This window comes from Acanthopagrus latus, chromosome 4 (assembly GCF_904848185.1).
Source record: "Acanthopagrus latus isolate v.2019 chromosome 4, fAcaLat1.1, whole genome shotgun sequence".
Lineage (NCBI taxonomy): Eukaryota > Metazoa > Chordata > Actinopteri > Spariformes > Sparidae > Acanthopagrus > Acanthopagrus latus.
In genome coordinates, this window is record NC_051042.1 from 29,478,191 (window position 1) to 29,490,341 (window position 12,151).

At 42.6% G+C, this 12,151-nt stretch overlaps 1 protein-coding gene across 5 annotated transcripts in view; it reads right to left on the bottom strand.

The window, feature by feature from the left end:
• The window catches only part of zgc:158464 (uncharacterized protein LOC791139 homolog), a 102,242-nt gene that overhangs the window by 17,691 nt on the left and 72,400 nt on the right, over positions 1-12,151 (bottom strand). The window contains exons 4-5 of one of the 5 annotated variants that reach the window (XM_037095751.1): positions 11,923-12,021; positions 638-784 (exon numbers count right to left, since the gene is read on the bottom strand). The exons of 1 other annotated variant lie outside the window; for it this stretch is intronic. In XM_037095751.1, the coding sequence (XP_036951646.1) occupies positions 638-784; positions 11,923-12,021 (246 nt within the window). Of the gene's footprint in view, positions 1-637; positions 785-6,993; positions 8,591-11,922; positions 12,022-12,151 lie in introns of those variants that run through there. 3 more of the 5 variants (XM_037095755.1, XM_037095752.1, XM_037095753.1) reach the window with 3 other exon arrangements.

The following is a 12,151-nucleotide window of genomic DNA, read 5'->3' on the forward strand; positions in this document are numbered from 1 at the left end:
CTCAAAAATTGCATCAAATTAGTTTGATTTTTCAAATCCGTGTAAGCCACTTGTGGAGAACAGAGGGCCAGAGGGACATCTGGGATGGTTATGAGAATGTTGACAAGAGGAAATGGGGGTCACGGCGAATGGCAATTACGCATGCAGAAGGCAGTTCGGCACAATTAAAACTAATGAGCCTTCAGCCCTAAAACCTGCACACGAATTAGTGATTTTCTGCCACATGTAATCCAGATGGGCAAAGTGCAGTGATTAGTGCACTAATACCTAAAGTCATATCATATAGTGCTTCTAGAAAGATGTGGAGTTGTTCAGTAAGTCATCGCTGACAAGTTAAGCGTGAGGCGACACTTTCAGTTTGTTGCAAAGGAAATACAGTATGTTGTTTGTTTTTTTTGTATACTTGTACTGTCAAAGTGTGTGAATGATTGGGTGTTTGTATTCACACTCACTGCTCACACTGTTACTTAATTAACTCATATAGACAGATAGATACATAAAGACATTAAAGGAAATCGATGATGAAATCGAAGGATGGTTGGATGGATGGATGGATGGATGGATGGATAGACGAACGGAAGGGGATGGGGGTAGCTGATGGGGAAAGACGCCGGACAATGTGAACACCAACACCCACCATGGTGGTGCTGGTCACAGCTCGTCTGTCCCGGCGAGGGCTGAGCTGTCTGGGAGGGAGACTCAGGCTCCTCCACCACGGGAGGGCTGGTGTTGAGCTGCCCGACAGGAGGGGGCCACGGTAGGTCCTTGATCACTTTAATCTCTACTGCAAGTGTCGCCCAAGTCGTCAGAGGAGAGATGGAAGGAAGGAGGGGACGGCAGCGAGAGGCACAAATGGACAACGACAAAGGGAGTGAGGAAGGGGAAGTAATGACAGGAAACATAGAGGAGAAAAGAGAACAGGAAGAAGGGGTAAGTGAAAAATAGATAACGGCAGCAGACGCCATCATTTGGGGAGAACTGGTTGTTTGTGATCCAACAATCAGCAAAAGCTGTGGGCTGGAAAAGGAAAGTGAGGCAACAGGACTGGAAAAAAAGGGAAGTTAGTTCGCTTGGAAGTAGGGTTGGGTTCTGATAGCAGGTGACATTTTGGATTTGGTTGCAACTCCTGAATTTCTAAAGTAATTGATGGGTAAAAAGCTACTTACAAACATTAATAGCTCAACCTCAATAAAGGATTTGGATGGATTTAGACTCAAAAAGTTAATTACATACCAGATCTGGATTGTATAAAAATGCTATCGAACACCAACCCTACCTGATGAGTCAGGCCCTCTGGCCTCTCAATCCAGAAACAGAACCAATTCAATCAAGTCAAAGATTTAGAAAGACTTTACAAGAAGTCATGAATTAGGGCTGCAACGAACAATTGTTTCATTATCACGTGATAAAAGTGGTGAAAAAAGCTCACCACAAAGTAAAGTCCTACACATGACTTTAGGCCCAAACCCCAAAATACACTTCATTTAGCAGCAAGTCTTTACATTTAAGATGCTGGAACCAGCAAATGTTTGGCCCTTTTCCTTACAATTAAAAAATTAATCAATTATCAAAATAGTTTGCAACTTCCTTTAACTAATAAATCAATTGACTAATTGTTCCAGCTCTTTAATGCAAGACATGCTGCATGACACTAGAGAGTCAGGCCCAGATTACACAATGCTACACTCTGAAAGTGTAGTCGATAAAACACAAAAGGTGCCTCGAGCTCAGCTACACACACTGCTCCAGCATACATACTGCAGTTCCTCTGAGTGCTGAGTTCGAGAAAAAGACTCGAGGCCTCTACATTAAGACAAACAACAATGTAGACAATATCCTTCTCTTTATAGATGTGTTTCAGAGCAATACATCCAGTCGGTGGACACTGCCCCGGCTTTGCCCCTTAAATAACGTACGCCTCGGGTCCATGCGGGGGTAACACCAGGGCAAATCGAGCACCGCTGCTAATGCATATCTGTCACCGAGCAAGAGCAAGTTGTTAAACATATGTGGACACGTTTTTTCATCATTTAAGAGGAAGCTCGTGTTGGAAACAAAGACTAATAAAGAAACATCACCAGCAGCGGCTTTGGAAAGGCATTGTATGTCACTCTGGAAGTAACGAGTGTTGCGTTTCATATTTATGGCTGCTTTTACATAAATCTTCAGACACATGTCTTCCAATGAGGCAACTCAAAATTCTATTAAGAACATTTTAATGTCACTGTCCATGGTGCTGGAGATGTTACTGCAGTAGATGAAGTACAAAGTAGTATGATATGTATTTGGTTGTAACTTATGGTAGACAACAGCGTTTAACATGCAACAAGTGACACATGTTGCACATTAAAATGGCTCACGCAGAACACCCGCCAAGAGCCGAAAAACAAAAGAAACAAAAATTCACTCAAATAGAGAGAATAAAATATTACGTTTTGTTTTCAAACTTACAATAATACGTCAGGAAGATGATATCAAACTTAAAATTTCAGTCCACCTTCCTCATTAAAACACAGATTGAAAATAATTGAATTTGGCAAAAAAAAAAAAAAAAGTCTAGAGCGAAACACTTCCTACACTTCTATTGATCAAAGCGCTCTGAAATCATCAGTGTGACAGCTGTACTGCACATCATCAGTCACCGTCAGTCACATGAGGGGGATGACGGCCTTATTTGACTCAGGAGTGACGTGGGTGAGAGAAAGAGAATCGCTGGTAGATTGGTAGGTGAAAAAAACAGCCAGTAGATACCGAATGCAGGGTCACTTTGGGACACGTCAATAAGTTGTTGAAAACTACAAGTAAAAGACGTTTTAGTCTCTTCAGCCGGGACCTTATTTTGTAGTTTTTGCATATTGTTAGATAGAATAACTGTACCACAGTTACCTCTGGATGGAGAAAATGTTTATAACTTTTAGCTAAGGGCTCAAGATTCTAATACGTCAACATCCGAGACACATTTTAATGAGAGTTGACAGAATGCTGCATTAGCTGCATAAGAGGAGGATTCAGCTGTTTTCATCGAACATTAGTGTGTCACTGTCTTGTACCGGTGATTCACAGGCTTGTTTTCAGTGGGAGGATGAGTAAAATGTTATGGACTTGTCTGTCTCCCCCCCCACAAGCAACCACAGCTGTGGTGGTACAGGACATACTAATGAGTAGCAATATCTGCGAGCTAGATGAAGGGTTGGGGGGGACTGGAGAACATTCAATCCGACAAGCAATTAAATAGCTGAGCCTGTGGTGTCAGGGGGCTAATCTAGAGAAAGGTGGCTGGAAGGAGGAGCTGCTTGCTGCCTCCCCTGATGGAGGGAGAGAGGTGTGGGGTGGCTGACCGGCAGGGCTGGAAGGAGCATGGGGACTGGAGAGAGAAGGTCAGAAAACTCTGGGAGATAATATAACTTCAGCTACTTTGGGGTGAAGTAGGGGACTCTCTTCCTATGAGATTAAAAAGCCTAATACTCATTTCACATTGCAGATTAGCGTGTAATTGTTTGGGGAGCAGAAGGCTGCCTGCGCGCCTGCAGCCTCGCTGCGAGGACGGGGGGACGATTTGGGGCCGAGTGTGGCTCAGATTTGCTCGGCTGCACAGCTGAATAATGGCATTTAGCACTGTGAAAATTGAGGTAAACTGATTGAATAGGCAGGTGTTTTGTTTTTTTTTTCCCCTCGGGGGTGACTGAGGTCTCCCTCACCTTCCAGCGTATTCAGAAAATGCTGCCACTCCCAAGGCGCTCTTGAATAATCATCGATGTCATGTCGCTGCATGGATGAGCGCACCTTTACACCTTGTAGCATTCTTCAAATTTCATATTCAAGACTGAGGTGACAACAGCAGTTGCCTTCACACAGTTGAGCTGATTTACACGTCAACCCTGAAGGCTCATGATTCGTATCTGGCTCCATCCCAATGCCCTCGGTACACACACCCATCCTGACCGATGCAGATCTTGACTGATTATCAGCGCTATGCATGGCGCTGAACAAGAGGTTCAGGGTTTTAGATTGTGGAGGTAAACATCAGGCAGAAATTATAAGTTACACTCACTGTGATGTCTAAACGATGCCATTTTATTTTTGTTAATTGGCTGTTATTTCCATTAGCGAGACTGCTCATTAGGAAAAGCTTGTGTAGAACAACACAGAGGGTTGCTGTCCAAATATATAATTATTAAATACAATTTGGAGGTCCTGATTTTCTAATTACTGGCTGGAAAAGCTAAATATTGCACACAGCCAAGTGATGGTGGGCTGTTTCTGAAGGAATATGTAAATGCATTAAAAGATTATCAAGTCTTTGTCCTGCATTTGGATCAATAAGCCGTTTCTAATTTCCATAATCCTTGATCCAATCCATACACATGTGCAGTTGACACAGGGACAGAGGCTTTCAACGATTTTAAATCGACAAAGTCACCCATCAGTCAGGTTAACCACACAAAATCTCCATGCTCCGAGCTTCATGTGTCCATCACGTGTCCTGCTTTCTTTAGAAATGTGTGTTGTTGGCAGGGTGTCGTGCAGACTGGACACAGCCAGGTTCAGCACCAGTCTGAGGGCGGACATTCAGTAAATGCTACAGCTGAATTACTCGTCTCACAGCTCCACTGACAGCACGGTACATTAAAAGCACCACAGAGTCTTGAACAATGGTGAAGGCCACCCCCCCTTTTTTATATTTATCGGTGTTTACCTTCTCTTTGTTCTTCTAGGAGCAGATCCATTTTTAGAGCCAGGTATTTGTTTACCCGGGCTATTCATTAGCCCGAGGCACTTCATCACTGTAAACAGTGCAGCGCTATAAATCACCAGCTATGCTTGTTTCCACCGACGCCATTTAATTTAGTTCTGCTTAATTTGGTTGGCTAATTGCATGCATATTCAAAACAAGCTGGAAGATTGCAATGTTTATGCTGCACGTTACGAGCGGAAGAGCTCAGAACACGAAAAGCTAGCCTCTTCTGAAGACACGTTTGTTCCACTGGCACCCAAATCATTACAGATAACAACTGTGTAATGCTCCGGGGGAACTGAAATGCCACCTCATAATTCTCTGCGTATGGGATCCAGCACATTTTACGGTCTGCTCTCTTTCAAAGTCTTTGAAAATCTTTGCTTTTGCGTTAAGCACAAAAAAAAAATGATGAGGTGATGGAGATGAGATGACAGCAATGCCTTTTCTCTGCCCTTCTATCGCGTAAGAGAAGGAAGAGATGCGTCGGTGACAGCCGGCCAGCAGGAGCTTCCAAGCAGGCTTGCTGGAGGAGAAACTGCTTCTATACTCGGCGAGGAAGTGTTTACAGTGCTGTTGTGTGTGGCCAATGTGTGTGAGTGTAGATAAGACCTGTGGCAGCGCTCAGTGAAAGATGGGCAGGACACATTTGGGGCTCATGAAAGAGGGCTGTCAGGAAGGTTATCAGCAGGGTGTTGCAGCAGAGGCCAGGAGGACGAGACGGAGCTGAGGAGTGACAGACGGCGTGGGGGGAAAACCAGATCAGCCAAGCAGAGAGATGAAAAAAAACAAAACAAAACAAAAAAAAACAAAAAACGTGGCACCCACAAAACAGCTGGACAGACCAGCGCTGGACTGTAACTGAATCAATTATTTATTTTAGGACATTAGACTTGAGCCTCAGATTTCTGGGTCGTTAAGCCCGTGAAGATTCATTAAAAAACCATAAAGCTCCTCAAGACCTCGGGGAGCAAGCGACAGCGCCTTCTCTTATCTCCCGTGTTAAATGCATGGCACCCCACTGGCCGGGAGCCAAGCGAAAAGGAGTTAGTAGCAGGTAACAGAGGGCAGGGAGATTAAGTAACAATGCCTCTCGATCCTGCTCCTGCTGCGACGAGGCTCGGATTTCCGATGGCGGCGTGTCCGTGTCTGGGTCGTGTGAGTGAGCGCGCCATATGCAGAGTCAAAGCTTAAACCGATGGACATGTGAGCACGCTTTTCTGGCTCCTTCAGATGGTCAAACTGTAATGTGTCTTCCTCACTCCTCACCCTCGGGCTCATCCACCACCTCCTCAGCAGCCAGGAGGGAAGTAAGGACGGAGGCCATGGCGAGTCTAGAGAATGTGAAGGGGGGGGTGGGGGGGGGAGGCCACTGCGGATGACTGATTAACCAAACCGCAAGTACACAGCCTCCCAACACCCTAACAAGGCAGGGAATTTACATTCCATTGCCTACCTGTCAGGAGATAGCCCAACAGTGAATAATAACAGAGCGAGTGTTGTGAAGAGACGAGCATGCAGGCAGTGATAGGGACAGCTGAGAGAGAAAGGGCTGCAGCAGGGAGCATTAGTCTGCCCTCCGTCCCCTGTCATTAATGAAGACAAATAGTCTTTTATGCAGATTGCATTATCATGTTATACCATGGTGGGAAGGCGAACGCAGCACTAGTACTTATTTAATACCTCCGCCTCTTCTCTCTTTTTAAACACCCACTCACGTTTTCAGTCGGGTTGTGCATCTTTTTTCATTATCTGTTAATACTTTGTTTGCAGACACTTTCATTTCCCACATAATTGTCGGAATATAAACTGTGAAGGTTTTGATGAGCGAGGGAAAGTGCCTCTGAAATCCAAATGCTGAACAGTGTCATTAGTCAGTGATATTGCACAGCCAGCCACAGTGCTCCAGTGACGGCAGAAATATAACCGAGGGAAAATTGCTCTCTAGAAACCGAACGGTGCTAACCCGACGCCGTCGCCAGCTGACTTTAAAAGCAGGCCGTCCGCCCACAGCGGTGCTTGAAAACTAACTTAAATGCTGACACCTGGGAACACAACAACATCCCGAACAACATGAGCAAAAGCATAATCACAAAGGTCGTTGCAATTTATAAGAAATAAACTGTGTACGTAATGTAAAAACTATAATAATGTTCTGTCATCTGCTGCAGCAGGCCAATGGTACATTTAATTGATATTTACAAAGGGCAGTTGAATATCACCAAACATGCAAGAATAAATATGAGACCCAGGCTGGAAACAATATGAACATTTTCTTTTAAATGCATGTTTGCTATTCATATATTTACAAATTCATACACTCTTTTGATTTGTCCTCAGTTTTGCACCTCAGTGTGATGCCTTAAAACTACACCTTTTTTTTCCTACCAAAGCAAATTCACATCGAGTATTTCTTCACTTCTCTCCAGCAACAACAACAAAAAAAAACTGTTCCTGGAATGAACCTCTGATAATGCTGTTACCACCAAACCCACACGACCCTGGTTTCAGAGACCAAAAATATCTAGTTACAGATTCAGCTGGAGAAAGTAAAAATATATATATAAAATGAGACCCTTAACCAGCCATGAAATCCAATCCCGACCTGGATTCCACAACTACTTGAGCAAACATGTCCAGACGTCTCACGCTCTGACTTACAGTAAGCCCGCGACCTTGTGACTCCAGTCTTAAGTTTCGTAAACCCAGAGTAACTCTGCTTTGAATACGGTCGCAACACGACCCAAAACTGCCACTATGAGAAATGTGATAGCAAAGATTCTAAAGTTTTATGGCACTGGAAAATTGATTGGATCTAAAAACAAAACAAAACAAAAAAAAAACGCATCAGCCTCAGTGTTGTGAGACACCTGTTCAGCTTGCCCATTTATATACATGTTTAAAGGGGCAGTTCACACCAAAATAAAAAAATACATACTGTCCACGTACTTGTTTGATTGTTTTGTTTTGAGTGTGATGATATGGGCCATAGAGATGTCTGCTTTCTCTTGACAATGATGGAACAAGATGGCGCTCGTCTTTCGATGCTCAAAGTCCCCCAAAAAATAAATCTGAAGTTTTACATTTGAAAAAACTCCTCAGCGATGTCTTTTTCACGTAGGAACTATTTTCTACCAAACTACTCTGTAACACTGCACAGATGGAAACACGCATCTCTTCGAGGACGAAAGGCTTGTGAAGTCGACAGCATGGGACGTAAACATTAAAGGCATCTTTGGCGTCCTCTGTGCCCGAGTGTTGACGTTAGCAGCTAGCCTCTCGTTCATGAGTAGTGACACTGAAAGAAAACAGTTCCTACATGAAGCGGTGCGCAGGAGCCGCAACTCACACCAAAACAACTTGGATGGATATGTTCATAAACCGTAAGAGGAAAAAAATGCGTGTTTTTTTTGTTTTTTGTTTTTTCAATTTTGGGGGTGAACCGCCCCTTTAAGACGGGAGTTCCAGGAAAAGACCATGGTTACCTGGAAACATCTGACAACAGGATCTTAAAGTACTGCCAGGAGGGATGAGACGGGGATGCCTGGTAGGAGCGGGAATGACAGCAGTTCTGAAGAACCGGCGCACAAGTGGACTTAAATACTTAAATAGTATATAATTTCTTGAGATTGCAGGTAAGCCGGTTGCAGAGATCAGAGCCTTGGGTGCAGGCACATAAGCTCAAGCCTTGAAAGGTGGGAAACTTTCTCTAAGCCCATTGATGTCTGGATCCAAGACCAGTACCCGTCAACTGCGACACCAAACAAGCCCGTGTTGACGGGGCTTGTCCCGGCGACGTCTCTCTCATCATTCTTCCCTTTTCTGTTGTCCAAACGGCGAGGAAATTATTTCTGCCTGAATTAAACATAACACAGAATGAAGACGTGTAATAAATCAAAGAACTGTCTGGAGCTGCAGCTTTCTTCTTTGAAAGACAACTTAAAGACTTATCTATCCGGTTCCCAGCCAACACTTTGACATCCACTGGAAATTAAATTAATCATCATCAAAAGGGGGGACGCTGTCTATAAAGGGGGGAGTTGAAAGAGGGAGCGTGTTAGTAAACAGCGTCCTGAACAAACTCTTCTGAGCGCTGCTTGACAGAAGAATAACGAGGGAGAGAAGGAAAGTGATTAAGAATGCAGCATCCCATATTTAACTAATCACTTGCAGAGGCAGAGCAGCGTGACTCCTATGAAGACCTCAGCGCCTGGAATACACAGAAGTAAACAAGAAACAGGCAAGCCAAAAAAACAAACAAACTGGGAAACGATTATCTGTATCTACGTACAGACGGAGTTTGAGCCTGCTCTGTCCGTCAGAACTGCGACCACGCTGTGAAATAAAGGCATCTGAACATGTCAGTGGTTACATTACTGAGTTTTAAAGTCTCAAAACAAACCATTCATCCACTCCGAGTCGGGATAATATCTTTAAGTCAGGATGTTCAGTAGGTCGGTACAGCGGGGTAAGCTCATCAGCTGCAGGTTCACACTAAATACTCCCTCGAGCCTCATCTCATTTTTGTCCACAAATGAGATTCATGAGTTTGCTGCCTTTTAATGCCACATAAGAGACTTAACACACACTTAAAGATCCCCTCCACACATCTATTAAATCTCAAATGTGTGTCTGACATGGTTTTTGCAGACAGAAAGGGATAATTACCATGTTAAAATACTTAAAATGGCGCCTACTCAGTCTGATTAAAATGTCCAGAACATATGAATATGTAAGAATCTGCAACTGCTGGACACAAGATGTCTCTGAAATCCAAATGCCTCTTGTCTCTTCTTTCTACACAGAGAAGCCGAAACATTCAACCACAGGCACAACACATTTTTGTCTACAGGGAAAATCAATTATTTCAGACTCTACAGCGAAGTTTAGTTCAGCACCATCTCCGTCTCACTACACACCTGTCAACCAACTATTAAGTATCATTGTAATGTGAATATTTACAAACATAAGACAACTGGAATATTAGTAAAAAAATAAAATAATAATTTAATTGATGATGTCATCAGAAAAGACATTGTTTGAGTCATTAAAATCTAATTTTATGTAATTTCAATATGGGGGGAACAGGTGAGAATCAGAAAATGTCCTTACATGGAAATAAATCCACTGCTGCCAAACCGTCCCTGGATTTGTTCTATAATTCACAGTCTATTAAGGTGGCTTCACGATGTTGGACATTAAAGCTTCCTATATGAATAAAAAGCCTTATTATGGCTCAAATGTTTCTGTAAACTTGTAAAGGACAGTCATGTGAAGGCAGTTTGGGGATATTAATGATTTCTACCACTCTTCTTTTATTGTGAGAGAATGACTGAATGTCTCTTTGTCTCAATCACAAAACAAAATAACAAAAAACAGACAAAAGACATTTTTTACCCTTCTACATTTTTTTGCATGTGAAAACAAGATTTGATGATGACAGCTATTCTTCCATGTAAATGAACCCGGTTGTTTTTTTTTGGGGGGGATGGCTATTTTCAAACTGAAATTATTTTTTGAAATGGTCTTCCAAATGTCCTGGCATTAACCCCGCTGAAAATATGTGGACCGTGAAAAGAGAGAACACAATTTGGCAGAATTCATGTTGATGGCTTCCAAAGCGGCTGATTTGAGATGAAAAAAAGGGGCTGCAGGACATGCAACCATTGACTAGCTGATTGCATTAGATTTTCAGAAGAACCACAAAAAAGTCATTTGTGTTTTTGTGACGAACAAAAAGACAAAAAAAACATTTCCAAATCATCCTGTCACAGAAAAAGAACAGTTGCAGAAATTAAAATCTCCAAACCGCCTCAACATTAATATTCTGTTTGACAGCCTGCAGCTGTACAGTAAGTGAACTACATGTTAGAAGGTTCTTTATCTGTGTGAAAATCTTGTGATCTGCCTCCAAATCTCTAACCGAGTCCGCCGTGAGTCCATCTTTAACAGCCATCGACAGCAGCGCACCGTCAGGGATCATTTCCCTCACGCTCTCCACTTCTAATCAATTTCTGCTTCACTGTAATGTCATGCAAATGCATCGCAGTGTTTTTCCACCGCAGCGTGAAGGGAAATTAAAAGACGACTAGAAAAGAGGAATGCAGGGAAATAAAATGCGTAACATTAAGATCGAATCATTAAGAAGGAAATGTCTGTTATTTTCATTTAGCTGTGCGTGATTACATTTACACATGTATAAAGTTCAATTACAGTTCCAATAAAACAAATGACAAACTTGGTGAGTTTGCTTTTCCAGCTGTAGAGCAAAAATATCATTCAGCTGTACTTACGGAGAGAGCAACTCATTCATCGATTATTCACTCATCCTGATTTTGTTGTAGGAGAAACAACGCGTGAATTAGTGAATTTCTGAGCTTTAAACCAAAGAAAGCTCTGCAAAAAATATTTACAGGTCAGATATTAAAGGCGACGTAAGACGTACTAGCTATTATTAGTTATTCAGATGTTTGTGAAAGCACCTCAGCAGGAGCCAGGCGGTGTGTGTGTGTGTGTGTGTGTGTGTGTGTGTTCACCGGGTGGTTGGTTTGTATATTTGTGTGTTTTTAAGCAGTGGGGGAGGGACACAGTGTGTGCTCACACACCAGGCAGTACAGCAGAAATCTCTTTACAATGAGTCATGATAGAGTTGGTGTGCAAAACGTCCCAAAGAAGGAAATACTGTATCAAGTGATTTTTTCTCAAGTCATAGTTAATCATTCTCTTTCCACCACACCTTGAGAGGTGGAGGAATCAACTTGGATTCACTCACTTCATCCCTTCTTCTCACACGCAACAAGTGCTGCTGCGAAATATTGTACTCGTTACAATCAGGCTGATTTGAAGAGTATTTCTGCAGTTGCTGTACGTCCACTTCAATCACACTGGCAGCTTTCTTGATAATGTTATTCAAATCAAGAACATTTTCAAAGAAACGTAATTTGCATTTTACGGTAGATGGGTGACCTGAACACAGGGGTGCATTTGCTTTTGTTCATTTCTGCATTGTCAAGGAAATCCTTTCAACCGCTAATGACCTGCAAAACATGCTAACAACAAACTTGATCTATTGTTTGTGAGAAAATAAATCCCCCAAACGTAAAGATTCAGTGAAATAAGGTTCAGACATCAAATTTTGAGATGAATATACAGAAAGAGACAAACCCCCGCCCCATCTTCAATGGTACCTGTGAGAGATTTAGAGGTGCAGTCCTTTCCTCCGTGGGGACCTGATCCAGTGTCACTTACAGAGCCCTCGTAGCTAATGCAGTCATAACAAAGCAGAGCTGTTCAAGGATAAAAAAAAGAAAAATATAAAGACAAAAAAGGGCGATGAAAAATAGAGTCAAGGGTTGGTGAGTTTCCTTTTTTTTGCATCAGTTGAAAGGCTTGGCTTTTTCTTTCTTTCTTTGAAAA